Source organism: Agelaius phoeniceus, chromosome 2 (assembly GCF_051311805.1).
Source record: "Agelaius phoeniceus isolate bAgePho1 chromosome 2, bAgePho1.hap1, whole genome shotgun sequence".
NCBI classification, from domain to species: Eukaryota; Metazoa; Chordata; class Aves; order Passeriformes; family Icteridae; genus Agelaius; species Agelaius phoeniceus.
Window position 1 is genome coordinate 92,443,838 of NC_135266.1, and position 19,031 is coordinate 92,462,868.

Genomic DNA, 19,031 nt, shown 5'->3' on the forward strand with positions numbered 1-19,031 from the left:
TGGTGAGATGTTACCCATTATAACAGTAATTTTCCAAAAGTCTTACTACTTACTCTTTCTTTGCATCAGCAACAGGTTCTGGAACACCTGCTGGAAGCAGCTTAGAAAAGCTGAGAGGTCTGAAGAGAGAGAATGAAAGTAAGACAACAAGGAGGAGCCTAAAAGATCAGTATGGTTCAGAAAAAATGCAGTCCACTAAATTCAGTGGAGTTAATACTGATTTTCCACAACTGTGGTTCTGTTAGTTGCATGTTTAAGAACTGTGCCTAAATATTAAAGAACTCTTTCATAGCCAAGGAGGAACAGAGTTTACAGTTTCACCAATAAACACCAGGACTGAGTGTTATTCTTGTAAGTCAAAGCAGAAAGTGGAGTTGCAAAACAAGACAATCACTGAAGTTAGTTTTGAGTGTGTTCCCAATATGTTGTGTATGTTTCACTAAGTATCTTACTTTTTTTACTTCACTTTCACTTTTTTGAAAGAGTGGTGGTTTTTTTTAATAACTGCTTGAAATCCTGAAATTCATTCCTACAATTAGCTGATAAGCTGGTTTGGATTTATCTAATTTTATTGTTTTATTTTTTGCAGTACTTTATGAAGTATCTTGAAAGTGGTTTGGGCTCAACTACATATTAATAATTCCTTCCTAGGCATTCTTATAGTTTGCATATTGCAGTTCTCTGTCAATTTCCCTTAGCCTTTGGGAGACTTTGAAGCTTAATTTCACATTGCAGAAGATAACATCATCTTTGTTCTTTTAAAACTGTTGATAAAGGAGCAATAATAAACTTCAACTTATTAAACTTTGCAATTTTTTTATATTTAAAGTGGATATAGTGGCTAATAGCTGCTGAGTAAAATAGTGAATGCAATTCAAAGTGTATGTGACTAAGCCAAGAATGCTTGTATGCTAGCTGTTGGTTCAGATCTTGAGTCCATTGCTGACCTGCAATGTCCTTGTGGAAGGAGCAGAGCAGTCCTGCAATAGGGGACATGGATGAAAAGTTAATCAAGGCTTCCCTTTGCTCCCTTTCTGCTCCTGGAAGAAACTGGGAGTTAAAGGGTTCCTTCTAGAGAAAACACCTTTCTAGGGGTCTGGAGAACCACCCTGCCTTTGTAAATATCTTCTTCCTCTGCAGGATGATCTACAGCCCAAACTTTCTTATTAAGTACAGAATGTCTGATATATTTGCTTATATGGTAACTCATAAACAAAAATTCTGTCATAGTGTGAATTTAGAAAGACCTTGTATTTTAAGACCTGGTTACTGTTAAAATTTTCTATTTTATCAAAGTACTGACAGAAAATACAGAAAAAATAATGCTCTGGCCTTCACTTAAGTGCTCTTGAAAATGCACAGAAAGAAGCTGAACCCTGTTTCAAATCAGTTCATTCCTTACCGTGTAAAATATTTGTAGCGATTCCTTCCATTAACTTCAGGATCTTCATACACAACCCGAGGCAGCTGAAGAGAAGACTGACCTCTGAAAGCCAAAATACAGGACATCATTTAGAAAGTACATTCAGAGCAGTTATCTTTTTTCCTCATGCCTTTTTTTTTCTCTCTCTCCCCTCTGGTTGCACTATCCAACATGCACACTACAAATTTCCCCCAAGCCTCACACTTACACAAGCAATTATATTTTGGTTTCTTCACATTTACCTACATAGCAAAACAGTTTGACACTTTATTTCCCACTATGTGTGGTCAGGAAATGGTCTTTACTGCCTTTATTAAAACTTATGAGCTTGTTATGAAAAGCATTAACCACTTGTATATGCTTGACTTTGTAAAGGAAACCACTTTTATTGGAAGTGGGGGGAGCAGGCTTATTGTCTTAAGAGTGAAACAGTTTCCAAATATGTGTAAAGACAGAACGAGCAAAGGAGAATGCACTTTCTACCTTTGAAAAGTAGGTAAAGAGATTCTGAGCAAATGTTTAAAAATTTAGAATCAGCAATTTCAATTTGAGCTCTCCAGTAAAGGAGAAAAATTAGGACAATCATGGGAATGTTTCAAAATCTACGCTGGAACAACCATATCTTTTGCAAGAACATTTCTTTTTTTTTCCCATTTTGAATTTAAATTTTGCAGATGGTTTAAATTTTTCACTATAACATCTTGAAGAGTCTTCTTTAAGGCTTTGGAAGATCATATGGAAAACCTCATTAAGGCAGTCAGTGAGATAATGGGTAGAACTGAGAAATTTGAAAGTTATTAATCAGGATTGCTATTTGATTTAACAACTGCTTTATACTCCACTCTTGCTCTTCTCAACCTGCACAGTTGTTAAAGACAAAAAATAGAAGTTCTTCCCAGAGAAGTTGTGGATGCCCCATCCCTGGAAGTGTTTGAGACCACACTGGACAGAACTCTGAGTGAAAGGTATCCCTGCCCATAGCAAGGGGATTGGAACTACATGATCTTTAAGGTCCCTTCCACCCCAGGCCATTCTATGATGATTTTATTTCTTTGAGCTATGTATAATGCAAGTCTTAAAGGCCAGGTTTTCTATAAGACCATTTTTGGCAACTTGTATGAATTCTGACCTCAAGATGTATGGGCTTGTGGGTACTGGGGTTGGCTGCTGACGCCTGATTTTAATTACAAAGAAGTATTTACAGAGATACAATTAACAATACCTAACATTGCTTGACAGCTGAGATCAAAACAGAGGATTACATGCTGAGACCTGTTGTCTTCCAAGCCCTCATCTAATTCCTGCAAACTGTGCTGTGGAATCTGGGGAGGCACAGTATGGCTACCTGCCACAGGAAAGCTTCGAGCGAGATGCTTCATTAACCTCCCGTGACACACAATTTACTGCCAAGGTAAGTTTAAAGTCATCTCTTCCCAAGGCTTTCAGTCACATCACATAAGAAAAGAGAAGGGAATATTTTGAGATGCAACGTTGTAACCTGATATACTTGCTCAGCACTAATCAACCTATTATTGTGAAGTTGTGTTTGTAATTCAAATGAGTTAATTGAGCTGATGGCTAGTTCCATTAGCTGACTCTTTACATATCAGACTGTTGCTCCATCCAGATGGATTTGTGTTTCATTCAGCACAGGTGGGCACTTATTCTTATGATCTAACTTTATTAGCATAAACCGTTCATCCTGTTATGGTATAGTTATAGGCACAATGGGAACCCAGGGAAATGGCCCTTTTTATTCCACAGATCCTGCCTCTTGCATGTCCTTGACTTATATTTGCTGACTTTGCTGAAATAAATGAGCATTTATTCCCAGTAACCTTGCAGAGGCAATGGAACTACTGAGAAGACAGCTGGGAAATATTCTGTCTTCTGTATCAGCAGCACTGTCAATCAGTGCAGGTTGAAACAGAGGGGATGTATTTCTCATTTTTTGTTAATTGCAAGACATTTTGCAAATACATGTTGTTGAAATGTAAATTAATTTTAAAGCAGTGCAGGTGTCAAGTTGTTACAGAATTGCAGGCAAAATATAAGAAGTCACTGAGGTGTTCTTGCACTGGGGACAGTTTGAAACACTGAAAATAGTATTAAGAAAAAAATACTCCATTTTTTTTTTATTATTATGGAAATGAGAAGAATATGTCCTTAAAACTGAACAAAACGAGGTGTGAAATCCACTGTATCACTCTTGAGCATCTCTGATTATTGTCTGGCATGTGGCAGAATTCGTTACCAGCAACCCCAGAGCAAACACCATCTGAAAAGTCCATGGTCTAAAGTCAGTTGTTTAAAGCAGAAAAAACCTTTGAAGACAAATCCTAGGCTGACGCCCACAGTTTTGAATGCAGCTACATGAGGAGTTAAAAAACCTGTAGTGTGGCAAAACACATAAACTTTTTTTTTAGTATCTGCTGAATTAGAACCCAAATCAAAATCAAAACCCAGACACCAGGAGATAGCTCAACTAAGAAACCCCGGCAGTAAAAATGTGGTGCCCTGGTTCAGGCCCCAAGGATCCTGGAAGGAGCAGCAAAAGCAACCTAACCAGCTGCAATTGCACGGGACTAAAATCAAAGAGCTCCCACTGAAGTAACACACATGAGTCACTGAAGTCTTCATAACTCATCTGATCTGTAAGAGATTGAAATAACTCTCTTCTTTTTTCATGGCAACCGCTGCAAAGCAGATAGCACAGGGATGAAGGAATGTGCAACATCCATCCTGTAAGAAACAGATGGGTAACCATACTCCACAACAGCTGCAATCTCTTAATTTCAAGGGAGATATAAGTAGGAGCAAATTGCAGTCATCTCCACTTCAGTGTGCATGGCTTTTTGTTGGTTTTGTTCATGTGTTTGTTTTAAATTGTCCAGCCATAGAACACTTACACAGCAAGGCGCTGAAGAGCCTCCAGGCGCTGCTGAGCCCTCCATCTTCGACCAATGTATGCAGGGACTGGATCTTCACTCTTGAAACACAAACTGCAAGCTGGAAAATGAATCACTCCCGTAGCCATGCTTCAGAATATCGGTGCCTTCACCTAGCATTTGTGTGGACACAAAGAAGAGAGGCTGCAATTTAGCCACTTCAAACAGCACTAAAGAGAGCAGAATTCCAGCCTGCTGTGATTTACAGGACTGCATATTTGGGATGGGGAAAGAAGGCGGCACACGTATGCTAATGATGTCAGCTAGTTAGATGGTTCTTCTCAAGATGTGGAGCATACCAGACTAGCAGCAGATGCACAGATTTGTCTTCTGGCTGTTTTCCAGTGCTAAACTTGTACTGAAAACCAAAAGGTCTAACGGTTTGTTACATAAAGAAGTCAGTGTGCAGTAACTGTGAATGTGCAGCAATGTGAACTTCTAGCACATTACCCCATGTAACTCCCTCCTATTTCTAGTGCTCTAGAAATTAAGTAACATATTCCACTTGCAGGGTAAAGTTACATTATTTTATACTGGAACAATTTTAGCATTTGTTAAAAATAACTCAGGGAGCTAGCATACAAAAATGATCACATTAAACATCTACACCCTTCCTTTTAAGGACTAATTTCCCTGGGTAGATATGCCTTAAATTGCTAAATTTATGGTTGCCAATAAATCTTTGCAATCATAAGTGATGTAGCTCTATTGGCTTGAGCTTCTGAACAGACTAAAATCAGAATTGAGTTGTGAATTGTCCCTTTCATTTCAGCAGATGCTAACTCAAATGCATACAGGTGACATTTCAGGAATACTCACCAGAATGTAAGACAGTGTCAGTTGATGAAGATCTAGGCACCCTACCATGAGTAGCTGCTTGCTGTGCACAAAATTGCACTTTTGGGCCATTTGTCTTCAAAAGGAGTTCAACTTTTGAGCGTTGGAATACCCTATGAACTAATACTATCACAACCTCTGTCCATCCCAAATTTTGAAGCTACAGATTAAGAATTCAAGGATGTAGTGTTTTGAATTGTACATTATACACTTGCTGATTGATTCTAAAACATTTTTCATGCAACAGTCTGCCACCACACCCATCTGCACCACTGACATGGCAACACACCTGTGACATGGCAACTTTAGTGACAGGATGCCTGTTTACTTCATCTGGCCTGAACTGTTGGCACAGCCATATTGTTGCAAGGGTCTCACTGATGACAGGCAATGTTCCCAGCTCTGTCTCTCTAAGGACAGGCAGACAAATACTTATTTGTTTTCATGTAGATATAAGAAATATTCTGAGATAATGTAGTAAGAGATATCCAGCAACATTCTTAAAAAAAAAATGCTCCTTGACTCCATTGTTAGAAAGCTGCTCAGGGCTTTTTTCCTTGCTGTACAGCAATGAAATCTGAGTTCAGAATATCTGTCTTGCAGCCCCAATCACATGCATAGCTTCAGGAGGACTCTGTTTAAAATCCAATTCATTGTGCAGTTGCACCAAGTCTGTTTTCCTCTGGCATTCTACCTGTATGCATCCTGTGCCGCTATCAATCACTGCTGTCTGAGGGTGTGACTGCAAGCCCCAGAGACATGCCCTAGCTGCTTTTAAACTAGCTAAGGGCAATACTGACAGCTAAGCATGGGCTAGCTAGGTAAGGATTAGCTAGGAAGTTAAACTCTGCTAATTCTGTATGAAGAACCAGCATGGATTTGCAGTCTTTATTGGCTGCTTAGATGTTGCTGGATATTTCATTTTAGTCTAAGTAGGCTACATGGATCTGTAGTGTAAGTATCTCCCAAGGTAAGTAAGGAACTGACAGCTCTGCTTGAACAACAGCTCAGCAGATGCCCACTTATTTTATTAGATCTAAGTAACATATACAAGCTATAATTAAAAGTATTTGAAGATAGACAATTAAAAATACTGACACACAGCTTAGGAAATGTCACAGAACATGAAGCTGGGTATTTCTAGACTGGTGCTATAGTCACCATAGGCCAGCAATCATGGCTGCTCCCTGTGTTGTCTTGTTTTAGATAAAACATCTTTCTCTGCTTTGTATTTTGCTGTTCTAAGGAAGCAGCTTAGGACTGAGACAGAGTTTCTACCCATGTGTATGCAGAAATAGGCAAGGTGAATTTGTGAGCTGTCTTTGGCCAACACCTACCAGTCTATCACCAAGTTGAGCATGGACATTTGACTTTGGAGGGTCCTTCTCACTTCACAGTGTGTACAGAGGGCCTGAAAGACAATTGAACAAACATAACTAGTTACATATTTGTGGAATCAGCATGAATCATGAGGCTCCACTTCCTTCTTTAAAAGTCTGTCTAGAAGAGAGAGTATGAAACAAACTAGGAAGAAAGAACTGATATATATGTCTCTGTATCAAATAGATGTCACCATCATGCAAATGAGCCTCAGAGCTGAAATCCTACTGCTCTGTGGAAGATACAGGTGAAAAATCTAGTAGAAAAATCAGCTTTCTTTGGAGGCACCATCAACTTAAACAGAAACTGTGATGACATAAAACATTAAAAGGAAGGCATGGTGGAATGGTAATCAATGGAAATACCACACTGTACATGATGCTTCCCTCGGGGACACAGAGCTGGCTTTGCTCCAGCTAATGTTTCACGGTCCCAGCCTCGCCGGAGCCGCCAGCCCTATCGCTTGCCCGTAGCTCGGGCGGCACCCACCTCGTGCCGAGCTCGGCGAGGGCCCCGGGGCCCTGGGGCAGGGGGTCCCTGGAGCAGGGGGTCCCTGGGGCGGGGGAAGCCTCACGCCCTGTCCCGCCCAACTCCCGGCCTCCGCCCGCCCAAGGGCTCGGCTTGGCCGTACCGGGGCTGCAGCGGGGCCGGGCCGCGGGCAGGGCGCTGCCGTCTCGGCCGAGCCCGGTACCGAAGCAGCAGCCGGAGGTCCGGCCGGGAGCCCGTCCCCACCGAGCGGCTCTGGCCCGCTTGCCGTTCCCATGGCCACGGCGGGCGGGGCCGGAAATGTCCCGCCCCTGCGGCCGGGCGTTGCTGCGGGCCGGACCCTGCCCTGCCCTGCCCTGCCCTGCCCTGCCCGCCCGGGGGGCGGCTGATCGTGACCCTGCCCGGCCCGGCCCTGGGGGCGGCTGATCGTGACCCTGCCCTGCCCTACCCTGGGGGCGGCTGATCGTGACCCTGCCCGGCCCTGGGGACGGCTGATCGTGACTCTACCGGGGGCAAACACGCCCCTCGGGCTTCTGTCCTGCCGCTCCCGGCGTGCTGCTGCTTGTGCTCCCGCTCGGTCCAGCATCCCGCGGCCGCTCTCCGCAGAGCCCCAAGGCTTCGCCTTCCCGCCTCCATCTTGTGCCGCCTCCGGAGAGCGGCGCGGGCCTGGGGATGTGGCTGGACTCTGAGGAGGACACGGCACGGGCGAGGCCGGGAAAAGAAGGACACGTGTATTTCTGCTTTTCAGCAGCTGCTGCTCGAGTTGTTTCATGTGATGCTCCCAGGACCCTCGCTTAGTGCTTAGGAAATCTGGTTTAGCAGTTACACTTAGGGACAGGAGTCAAGGCTGGATATTCTTATTCTTGGCTTTGCTTGTTGTCACCTAGGACTTCTTCTGCAGCTGTAAAGTGCTGAAAGTGAGTCCAGAGAAGGGCAAGGAGCTGATGAAGGGTCTGGAGCACAAGTCCTACGAGGAGTGGCTGAGGGACCTGGGCGTGTTTAGCTGGGGAAAAGGAGCCTCGCTGACCTTGTCTCTCCCTAGAATTCCTTGAAAGGAAGGTGTAGCCAGCTGGAGATTGGCCCCTTCTCCCAGGCAACCAGTGACAAGATAAGAGGACACAGCCTTAAGATGTGCCAGAGGAGGTTTAGATTGGACATTAGGAGGAATTGGACATTGGGATGGACTGAACAGGGAGGTGGTGGCATCACCATCGGTGGAGGTGTCCAAGGAAAGATTGGATGTGGCGCTCAGTGCCATGGTCTGTTTCACAAGGTGGTGTCTGGTCATAGGTTGAACTCAGTGGTCTCAGAGGTCTTTTCCAACCTACTTGCTTCTTTGGTTTTGTGAAAATAGGCTTGGTACTACTTGTGGAAATAGGCTTAGTACTACATACTGCTCAGAGAGGCTGCAGGGTTTTTTTCATCTGTAGAGCATATCAAGAGGCCTGTAAAAAGCATTACAAATAAGGATCATGCTTTGCAAAACATTGCTGTTTCCTCAAGGAGGGGGCCATCCTTTTCTATAAGAAACAAAGTTGGAAGCTTCTTCATGCTAAATGTTAAAACCAGAAAAGGCTAATGCTTTTGTGAACATAAGGAGATTTGCAGGCAATGCTGCCTAGGAATAGGACACAAAACCCAGAGAAATTGAAAATGAGCCTTCTCCTCTGTCTATAATCTTGCAGCAAGTCCCTTATGTTAGTTATTTTGTGTATAAAGCTGTATATCAAAGGGTTTTTCACAGCTTGTCATGTCTGACATAAAATGCTGGCCGCTTAGTACATCATTACAGGAAAGCAACTTTAGGACTGTAGTTCCAAATTCCTTGGCTCTGTGAATTTACTTGTAGACAATTTAACTTTGAATGCTAGTTTACTTTCTTAAAGACCCATCCCTTGCCTGAAGGAACAACGTTTTTAGGTTAGTAGGTCAACTGAAGGTGTGTCTGAACTAAGAAATGCTGCCACAGCTTTGTTTCTGACGGACATCATCTACATCTGTACATCTGTAGGATGTGACTTCCCACAATGGATTGATCCATGCCCTAAAGATACCCAGCAGGCTGTAAAGACCCTCATTTTACTAAAGAGACTTACAATGTCATACCTTATTATATTTTTTGATGTGGCAACAAAAGCCACTTTTCAATAGAGTTCTGGCATTTCTCATTATCAAGTTCACTTTTCCTTTCTTGTGTCATGATTTCCAAGCTGAAATTTTTCCATGCTGAACATCTGCCTTAAGGTAATGAGGTGTGTAAACTGTACTTTGACCAGAAATTATTCTTTGTTGGCTCCACCCTCTGATATTTTTCCATTTTAAGGTTTCCAGAGATGACTAAATACAGGTGGCCTGGACTTCTTTTTTTTCTTATGGGGAATAGATTAGATGGAAACCAAGTTGAGAAGGAGCAGTGGAATAACTAAATGGGTTTTTGAGAATCCTACAAGATACCAGGGCACAGCCAAACAGGTAAGTACTCTCTGGAGTCATGTACAACCAAAAAGGTGCAGTCCCATTATTAAATTTTACTGCATTAAATTGGACTAAATGTGAGATGTTGCCGCATTTTTTTGTTCATCACGAGCTGCCTGGCCCTGCTGCCTCTGATCTGTTGAGTGCTGGCATCTGAAAGACTATGTAGGGAACCAACTCTGGAGACTGATGTGGCTGAAAACTAACTTGTCAAAAATAAAAGATAAAAGTTTTTAGGTCACTGCATAGCTGCCTGAAGAGCAGTACTTATTCATGGGAGGTGACAGGTATATGTGGCTGAATGATAAAGCTCAAGGTTAAGGTTCATGGAACTTGCTTTGATTAGAATGTGTGTGTGGGTAAAATATTGGCTAATATTTAACTATATTTCTAAGAAATCTCTGTGAACTACAGGTATAAACAGTGGACAGCCTTACAAGTGTTAAAAGTTATGTTGATTATTACTATATCGAGTGTTCTTTGCCTGAAATCTCCATATTCTTCTGGACCTGAAACTGTGTGAGACCTGGCCAGGCCCCTAGCACACTGCTGTGTGCTGTGGAATGCACTGCAAGGGCTGAGTGCTGAGGTTTGGTCTGAATGGATCTTGTTTATTTATGTGTTTGTTTGTTTTTAATATAAACCACACATTTCTGAAGAAAAATATTCCGAAATACACAAGGCTCTGAGGAAATACTTGATCCCAGTCATTAAGCTTGGCAATCTTCTCTATGATCAGTACTTTGGAAAAGTACTCAAAGCTTATCTGATAGCTTGATCTGTGTATGTCAGGGACATATCCTGTTGCTCTGGTGAAAGGGAGCTGCAGTCAACTGAACTGTAAGCAATCAGAAAAGATTCCTATTTCCTAAAAAAAAACCAAAAACTTGACTGATGAGCTTTCTGCTTAGATCTGTGGGCCATAGGGTTGGGGTTTGGTTTTTTGGTGTTTTTTTTCATTAATAACTTTTCCGGAACAAGACTGTGTTGGTGAGCTGGGGTGTTGTCTATCTGGACATTTTTTTTATACCCACTTGGCTGCAGGGCACACCAGGTGCTCAGATGTATGAGTAAACTGTCCACACCCTTGAGAGTTACCGCACAAAGTCTGAGTGGATTAACTTCGCATGTTGCAAAATGGCAAAAAAGTGCACTAGTTTAGCTGCCTGTGACAAAGGCTAAGCCAAATTAATTTTACCTCACATTAACCTTGAGATAAGATGGTGTAATTTGCTGCAAGATGAATTACTGCTGCTCTGTTGATGGACTTGTTATGCTGTGATGACTTGCTGATGTGTTTGAACTGTAAAATCAGACAGCGGGAAGTAGAAAATTTAGCAGGGTAGGACTAGCACTAGTTGGGATCAGAGCAGTAGCTGAACAAAGGCAAGATGGATTGGACATGAATGTGTGATTTCAGAGGAGAAACTTGGCTGGCTGAGCAAAGAACAAATAGTAGGAGAGTCGGGTGGTAGAGAACCAGTATGGCACAAGGAGGAGGGAGAGACAGGGTGAGCAGCCAGTAGAGCAGAACCGAAGAGGTTTGGACAAGAAAATGGGAGACGTAGGTGAGGAGCTGAAAAAGTGAGGAAGGGTGTGGAAAGGGCAGGATCAGGGAGGATAAGGCAAAGAAGTTGAGCTAAACAGATGATGAATGAGTCTCTAGTCTGTTTTCCTTCTGTCCTCCAAAGCCTGGGAGGGAACTGGGTTTCTTGAATGTGACTTTTATCCTGCAATCCATGAGAATCTGTGAAATCCCTGGCAAGATGTCATCCATCTGGCTTTAAGTTTCATTCCATAGATGGTCATCTTCTGCTCTTAAGCAGGAGTCAAATGACAGCACTGTCATGGTGTTGGATGCCTGTGATGCTTCATGGTGACCTTTTCTAGTTATTAAAAAAAAAATCTAAGCTACAGGTAACAAAGTTCTAGCCTTAAAAGCACTGTTGAGGCTTTGATTTCCGGAAGTTCCAAAAGTAATCTATTTAAAATAGGTAACCGTTAGTGTGCCATTTCCCATTTTTGCCACAGGATGTCACAATTCCTCCATGTATGGTCCTGCCCATCACGGGCTCTAACCTGGGTGCCACCAGTTCAGCTGTTGTATCCAAAAGTGAACTGATGTAAAACAGATTCAGACCCATCCACAGGAATCCCTGGGATTCCTGTTTGTTCCCTGCCCATTCCACACAATTCACTCTCTGTGTATAATAAACATCTTTTCCGGCTGTGTTTTTCAACAGGAAAGGAGCAGCACAAGGCTGCAGTCCATGTCATTGCTAAATTTTTAATCCAGAATGGAGCCTTCCTTCCAGCCAGCAAAAAGGAGGAGGCAGATGTGGTCACTATTTCCATCAGAAAGCAGAGGTAAGTGCCAAAAAGATATGAAGAGACAGATGCTGTGACATTTACTGCTTTGTGGATTGAGGCCTTGTCTCTGAGTTGACCTTTGGCTGTAGTAAGGCATGGTAATCACTGTGGAATACCTCGCTTGTAACTTGTGACATCTTTTGTAAAAATGGCCTTGGAGTACTGATCGTGGTAAATGGAGCTTCACTAAGGTGAAGTCTGTGGTTAATTTGTGCTGTTTTTACTAAGAGCTGTGCTAAGAGAGGCGTCTTCTCATACAACAGCTGAAATGAAACAAAAAATAGATGAAAGTGTTTATAGGAGACCTGTTCTCTCTTGCCATCTTTTTCTCAGTATGACTGTAGGCACATTTCCTGTAATAAAGGCAATACACAGATGAGAATAGCCTAAAAAGTCAAAGTTCAAAGGAAATGAAGTAGTAGTACTTTGTGATCACAGTTAAAGAATTCACTTCAAAGCCTGCTAAAAGACTTTTGTAATGATTTTGATTAGCACTTTAAAAAGTTTTAAAAAAAGAAGGCAGAATTAAGGACATTTTCAGCCTGTGGTTCAAATTCTGACAAAATCCAAATTTTACCAATATTTCAGGCATCCTCTGGAGGACACTCATATACTTAATTTCACTTGGATTGGGTCATCTTCTTACATGATTATTCTTAAAGAATAGACCTGACATTTGGATGGTTTGCAGGGCTGTAGTCAGGCATGTTGTCTTGCCTCAGGAGAAAAAGGATCTTGGATTGAACTCCTTAGGGAACTAGAGAATTTCTAATGTTCTCACTCCTCTCATGTAATATTCAGAGGATTAAATGCCAATACCATTGTGTTAGCTTGCAGGTTCAATTCTCAGTGCATTAAGACACTTTTCTGGGGACTGAATTTTTGTGCTTGCCTGATCCGAAGCAAGCATTAGAAACTGCCAATCTTCTGTCACTGTTTTAGCCACTCCTTTTGCAAAAATTAAATATCTGGACAGAAGTGCTGCAGAGATTAATTTCAGTTTATTATGACACAGTATAACTCTTCCATATATTACACTCTTATTTACTCTTAAACAATTAGTGCAACATAATCTTAATACAATCTATTAAAGCTTTCAGCATTTTCTTATCATCTTTCATCTTTAATAAAGCTTTCAGCATTTTCTTATAATCTCTCAGCTTTATTTGCAGTCCACCAGATGAAGGTCAGGTGAGGGCTAGCACACATCCAGGGGCCCAGGGGTTCAGGCCTACCAGAGACAAAAAGGTGAGGAAGCAGTGACAGGACACTGGGGCCATTGACAGAAAAAAGCTAGAATTGGATGGAGTTTCAACAGAGCCATTCCAAGGACTGGGGAAAGATGTAGAAGTATCACTTCACTCATGTAAGAGAACACAGCCTGCACTCTCTTCAGTCCTGAAAGTTCCCCTGTCTTTCCCCTCTGTCTTTGTCTGCAGGCACACAGTCCTTCCCTCATCACTTCCCAGTCTCACATGGTGGAGACTGAACCAAACAGGATCTAGAGCACATCATCGTTGTCTTGACATACCAACTCTGAGAATATGATAAGAGTTCAGCCTCTAGCATGCTGATCTGGAAACATCCTCTCTTTGATAGGAAGTCTCTGTATGCATGAGAGAACCAGGAGAGAACCAGACCTTGAAGAATCCATTCTCATTTTAAATAAGGGACTTGAGCAGATAATGCCAGACCATAGAGGAAGCATAGATTAAAATGTAGAATTATACAGAGTAAGTAACAACTTAAGACAGTTCTTGGATAAAATACTGTGCAGCATATGGAAAGTCAGGGTAAAATAGTCAGGATGTGGGCTTGAGCTGAGTGTTTAGATGAAATTTTCTGCCATGTAGATGACATATGTTCCCATGTCACTTTAAAAAAAATAATTGTACTCCAGATGAGCAATGTATTAAGGGAGATGTCAGTGTAACTAGGCTCTCTTCAGAATCTCTCCACCTGCATATGGAGATGTCCTAGTGCTTGTTAAAATCTGACCATTAAGCACTTGATAGTCAAGTGCCATTGATTTTGGTGGGAACCAGGATTCTAAAGATCCTTGAGAAGAAGATCAGCAAGAAGAAAAGCAGAAGAAAACAAGTGTAAATGAATGAGGTGCTCAAAGTTGAAATCTAGAATGACCACTGATGTGAAAGAAACAGCTCCAGAGTGACAGAACTTTCTACATTATCTAGTAACTTTGTGAAAAACAGCTGTAGGGATTCTGAATGGATTCAGAAGGTATGTGATGTTGCAGGCTCTTTGGAAGCAGCTTGCAGCACTGCACAGCATATGTCTTGATGCAACATTTAAAAGAAGTGAGATGCTGGAATGTGAGTACAGAGAAGCATGCAGCTGCAGTCAGTGACATCTCAAATATGGAATGACTCGTGTATTTGTAAATACTAATGATTCCTTCCAGGCTTCCAGTTAGGTTCTGCAGTTCATTGAGAATGCTAAACCATTTTCTGTAGTGGAGCTTCACATTTCATAAAATATGATCATGAGAGACTTGAATAGATTCAAACAAGCCAGGTTTGCCACTGGCACAGGCATCAAAATGGCCTGCCATCAAGCAGAATAAAATTGTTAATAGCAGCAACACTTACAGGGAAAAAAAGGACACATGGGATGTGTGCAGTGGAAAAGAAGTGGACCTACAGTTTTGTTGCTTCTCAATTGACTGACAGCTTAACACCATTCACGAGACTTGCAGAAACACTGCCTGGTTTGCAGCAGAACTGATCAAGGTTATAAGTTTGTATTAGGGAGGATTTTATGGAACTACAGTGAGATTTTTTTTCTTTATTAGACAGGCTCCTGGACTTGGTCTCTGAATGAGGTTTGCTGTGATGTACAAGAACAGACCTTAGGCAGCATTTGCTTTTTGTGGGGTGACTAATTGGAGATGCATGCATGTTATGTTTTTGTTAACATGTGGCTCAGCTGTCTGATTCTGGTCAGTTCTGACAATTCATATAGGTCTTTTTGCAGAAGTTTGAAAATCCTGCTCTTTCAAGTAATGAGAACTGAGAATGGAAGAGATTTCCTCTTTGGAAAGATCTTTATAGGCCACTGTCTTGGGTAACTGCAATATTGGGGGGAAAAAAATCCCCATGGGTGACTAATGTGTATCTGGTTCACGCCTGAGTGCTTTCAAACCTAGGCTATTTTTTTCTGATTTTTAACCAAAAATAGTGAGCCTGACTGCAATATAGGGACAGTCCTTTGCAGATTCAAATCTTCTGGAGGACTAGTGATGTTATTTCCCAAATGCAGATTAAAATTTTCTAAGTTATTATGTGTAGAGAATATCAGAAAACAGACAGTTGTCTTCTGTCATGCTTTTTTGGTGTGTTGGTAACACATGCAGCCATTTGAGTGCAAACACCTGTCCTTCCCATGAGTCTGTGCAATAAGATTTATTCCAAAATGCTCAGATTTTCCTGGGTGTTCCCTCCACAAAAAGGAACAGCTGGTCAGTCACCCCAGCAAGCACTGAAATAAGCCTGACCGGCCTTTAAATGCACGTTGAACATCAGCTGCTGCATATCTGCATTGTGGAAAAGCTGCCACATGTCTTGTGCCTAAAGGCTCATAGTTCCTGCTTCTAACATATGTGGGGCAGGCAGGTTATTTTGTGGCACAGAACAAAACACGAGCTTCCTTCTTTTGCTTTATTACCAGGGAGACTGCATGCTGAAATTGCTGATCCAGATTTTGCAGTGTTGCATGCATGGCAAATTCCTAATCTTTACTAATATGTTTGGATATGCTTTCAATGGACAGTGACAAGAAGGGGCATAATATGAAAGTGATGATAGTCCTAATCCTAGCACAAACTGGTGAGAGATGTGCAGAAAACAATGTAAGGAAGGCATTAATACCTTTTAAGTTTATACCAAAGCTTGTAGGAGGGTCACTGTCTTCTTTACTGGAGAGGGTGGGGCCAGAGTCCTGGTCCCAGAATGAGACCCCAGAATGTCTGGGATGCTGTGGACTAAGTCTTGCTGTTAGAGACAGCAGTTCTCGGTTTTAAACTGGAAAGTGACTTCATCCTTTCAAACTGCCTTCCACCTCCAGGCTGATGCTCTGAAGACTTGGCTGTGTTTCTGGCAAGAGATGATCTGTTGCAGTACTGGCTTTGTAGAGCGTTCAAGAGACACAAAAGCTTTTAAAGTAATCTTGATTCTGCTCTTGTGTTTTTAAGGGCTTGCTTGCCAGTGCAAGGAGACTTCCTCCACTAACTTCCAAGGTGGTCTCCCAGGTAGCGGATGGTTCAGTCCTGTGGTACAGAATCCTTGTGTACAGAATTCATGCTGTAGTCCTGAAACATGAGGATTTGCCTCTTCAGTCTGGGAAAGGACTGGTGCACTGCTTCTTGAGGTGATATCAGTTCAGTGTTTGAACCCCTTGCCTTCACCTAAAGGTGGAGTTTGAAGCTTAGAGGGGGTGTAAATAATGACCTTAGAGTCTCTTCCATGGTACTAGATTGGAGCACAAGCCCTTCTATCACAGCATTCATTTTCTCTCTGGTCTCACTTCTAAATGATAGCATTTGGTAGTTGCAGGTCTGCAGTTCTGATCAGAACGAGAAACTCTGTCCTGTCCTGTTCGGCCTAAGAGGCAGCAGGGTCCTGACAAGACATCTTGCTCAGAGCTTTGAAATCCTTTATTTTCATGTTATCTAAGCATTGACACAAAACACAAACAACTTCTTTGACAGTAAAACACAGCATATGGTTGACTGGGCTGCTGAAGCATTGGCTGTCTTATGTTTATACTCAGTCAAAACCAAAAATACTTCTTTAGACTATATTGAACAGGTTTCTTTTTTCAAGATGATAAAGTGGTTCCCAGAATAGGCACTACATGGAAAATATCAAAATACCTTCAGCTCAGTTTCATCACACAAAATTTCCACCGCTTAATGTACCTTCTATCATGTATATTAGAAGTGAAAAAAATCTGGAAAACCCCAGACTACCCCAGACTGTTGCTTTCAACTGACATTGATAGGGGCTTACCCAACCTAACAGTAACAATGAATGCAAATACATTTTTGAGATTCCTTGAAAAATCTGTCCATTGGAGACAAGTAGATATTTTTTTGGGTAACCATTCTTTTAGTGGGTGAAACTGAAGACACAGGAAGCCAACGGCAATGAAAACACACAGTGCTGCTGTGATGTTCACACATTATGAGCCACTGCTGTGTGTTCTTCAACTCTGATAAAAGGCTGTACAGGAGAAATAGTTTGGAAACCCATGACAGCTGGGTAGTCTCTCCCTGTTTCACCCATTAGTCCTCTAAGTCAAGAGCTGTAAATGTTCAGTGCTACCTGCAGTCCTTGTACTCTCGCATGTGGCACCAGGCTGCCAAATGATATGGCAGCTTGAGGGAGGGTCTTTTCTCATTATCTTTTCAGAGACTGAGATTTTCACTGGATCTTTTTTCCTGGGTACTTGTTCTGACAATTTTCTCACAGTCTTATCTCAGTAGCCTGCCCTTAGCTATTCCTTCTTGACTGCTAGATAAATCTGTTCGTTCTCACACATAGCTCTCTAACATAATTCTTCTGCCAGTGTCAGCAGACAGAGGAGAAATAGAAAACAAAAATCACTGAGTTAACAATCAATTCTTATGCACATTGCAATGTCAGAAGAGAAATGGCTGTGGTCTCACCTCTGCATTGTACTCCAAATTGGTGCAATCAGTATCAAAATGTGTTAACCGTGCTTTAATGGGTATTCTCTTCCTTCTCCTCCCTTCCAGCCTCTTTCCTTTCATCCCACCAAGAAATTATTCCTTCTTATGGGGCAATTCTGTTACAAACTGTTACCCTGTAGAGAGCATAGCCAGAATAGCAGTGCTTCTCCTTAATCTATTTGGAAGGCTGCTTCCAGAGATGTTTAGTCTTCAGAGGCCATACCTTTGTGCAGACCCATCTGAAATCATCTCTCAAGATGACTAAATTTTAACCTCCCTCTGCCCTTGGCATTCTATAACTTGGGCCAAAATATAAAATGTATTTTATATACAGAGTATATGGCCAGAGTATAAAATGTATTTTGTTTTGTGTCTTCCTGGTTTCCACAGGACCAATCAATGTCTTTCAAACTTTCTTTTTAATATTAAAAAAGCTAAATAAAAGATACCATTCAACTGCAAACTTGAGAAATCCTCTTGGAGGTTTTATGATAGTCTTTCCCTCAGAGTTTGTGTTGCTATCAACAGCTCTATCTAGGCCTTTGGAAAGTGGTCAGCAGATAAAGCTTTAGGAAGGAAAGACAAAGCTATTTAATTTTAAAGGAAAACATGCTTAGTATGTTTAACAAACTAGCAACAAGGTACTGCTTTGGAGAATGGATGTGTGGTTTTGATAGATGTTTCAATCTCAGATTTTATCTTGCAGCATGTTTGTGTGAATTTGGGAAAATCATATTTTGGTCAACAAGTGCAACCTGTGTATGTTCCAGAACATCACACCTGGCTGCACGGCCTCACAATGCATGTGTGCTGAACCAGGAGGCTGTGTGGGTGCCAGTCACCTGAACAACCTTGCCAGAGAAATGGCATGGTGGGGAACAGAGATCTATGGATAATTCAGTGGTGGTTAGGTGAGTGAGTGAGTGAGTGAGTGAGTGAGTGAGTGAGTGAGTGTTACATTACACTTTCTGTTCCTCCTTGTTCTTGTCAGTGTTCCCACAATTCTGGATCCCCTTAGTACACAACAGAAACTGCCAGTTCTTTTTTGACTCTTGCAACACCCCACTAAAAGAGGGAAAAGGGAAAAGATTAATGTGCCCATTGGGATCCCAGTGGGCACATTAATCTTTTCCCTTTGCAAGGTCTCAGCAGTGTCACATCCAGTGCTGTCCTGCTCTGCTCTCATTACCTGTGTGGGTCATCCCTTTGGATGTGGGCTTGTCTAAGTATCATGCTGGAGTGGTCAGGACTTGGAAAACACAAATATAGCACTGGGAGGTGACAGACTGTGGCCTAAGAGTCAAGCTGTGGCTTGTATGTGGCAGATATCTAAAAGGCAAGAGCTGCTACTGATGCCTTAGTTTGGGACAGACTACGAAGGAAAAGCAGCTCTGTATCTTCT

At 42.0% G+C, this 19,031-nt stretch overlaps 1 protein-coding gene and 1 long non-coding RNA gene across 6 annotated transcripts in view; one reads left to right on the forward strand and one right to left on the reverse strand.

The window, feature by feature from the left end:
- The window catches only part of CFAP91 (cilia and flagella associated protein 91), a 37,664-nt gene extending 29,957 nt beyond the window's left edge, over positions 1–7,707 (reverse strand). For 3 of the 5 annotated variants that reach the window (XM_077174265.1, XM_054654490.2, XM_077174263.1), the window contains exons 1-5: positions 7,078–7,343; positions 6,546–6,619; positions 4,333–4,484; positions 1,403–1,486; positions 54–119 (exon numbers count right to left, since the gene is read on the reverse strand). In XM_077174265.1, coding sequence (XP_077030380.1) covers positions 54–119; positions 1,403–1,486; positions 4,333–4,460 — 278 coding nt within the window. In that variant the 5' untranslated portion in view covers positions 4,461–4,484; positions 6,546–6,619; positions 7,078–7,343. Of the gene's footprint in view, positions 1–53; positions 120–1,402; positions 1,487–4,332; positions 4,485–6,545; positions 6,620–7,077; positions 7,352–7,581 lie in introns of those variants that run through there. The other 2 variants (XM_077174266.1, XM_077174264.1) reach the window with 2 other exon arrangements.
- Positions 1–11,910, forward strand: part of LOC129134809 (uncharacterized) — a 34,080-nt gene extending 22,170 nt beyond the window's left edge. The window contains exons 8-11 of the long non-coding RNA XR_008536237.2: positions 70–138; positions 2,663–2,834; positions 9,398–9,546; positions 11,793–11,910. This is a non-coding gene — a long non-coding RNA (uncharacterized LOC129134809). The remainder of the gene's footprint in view (positions 1–69; positions 139–2,662; positions 2,835–9,397; positions 9,547–11,792) is intronic.
- The last annotated feature ends 7,121 nt before the right edge of the window (positions 11,911–19,031 follow it).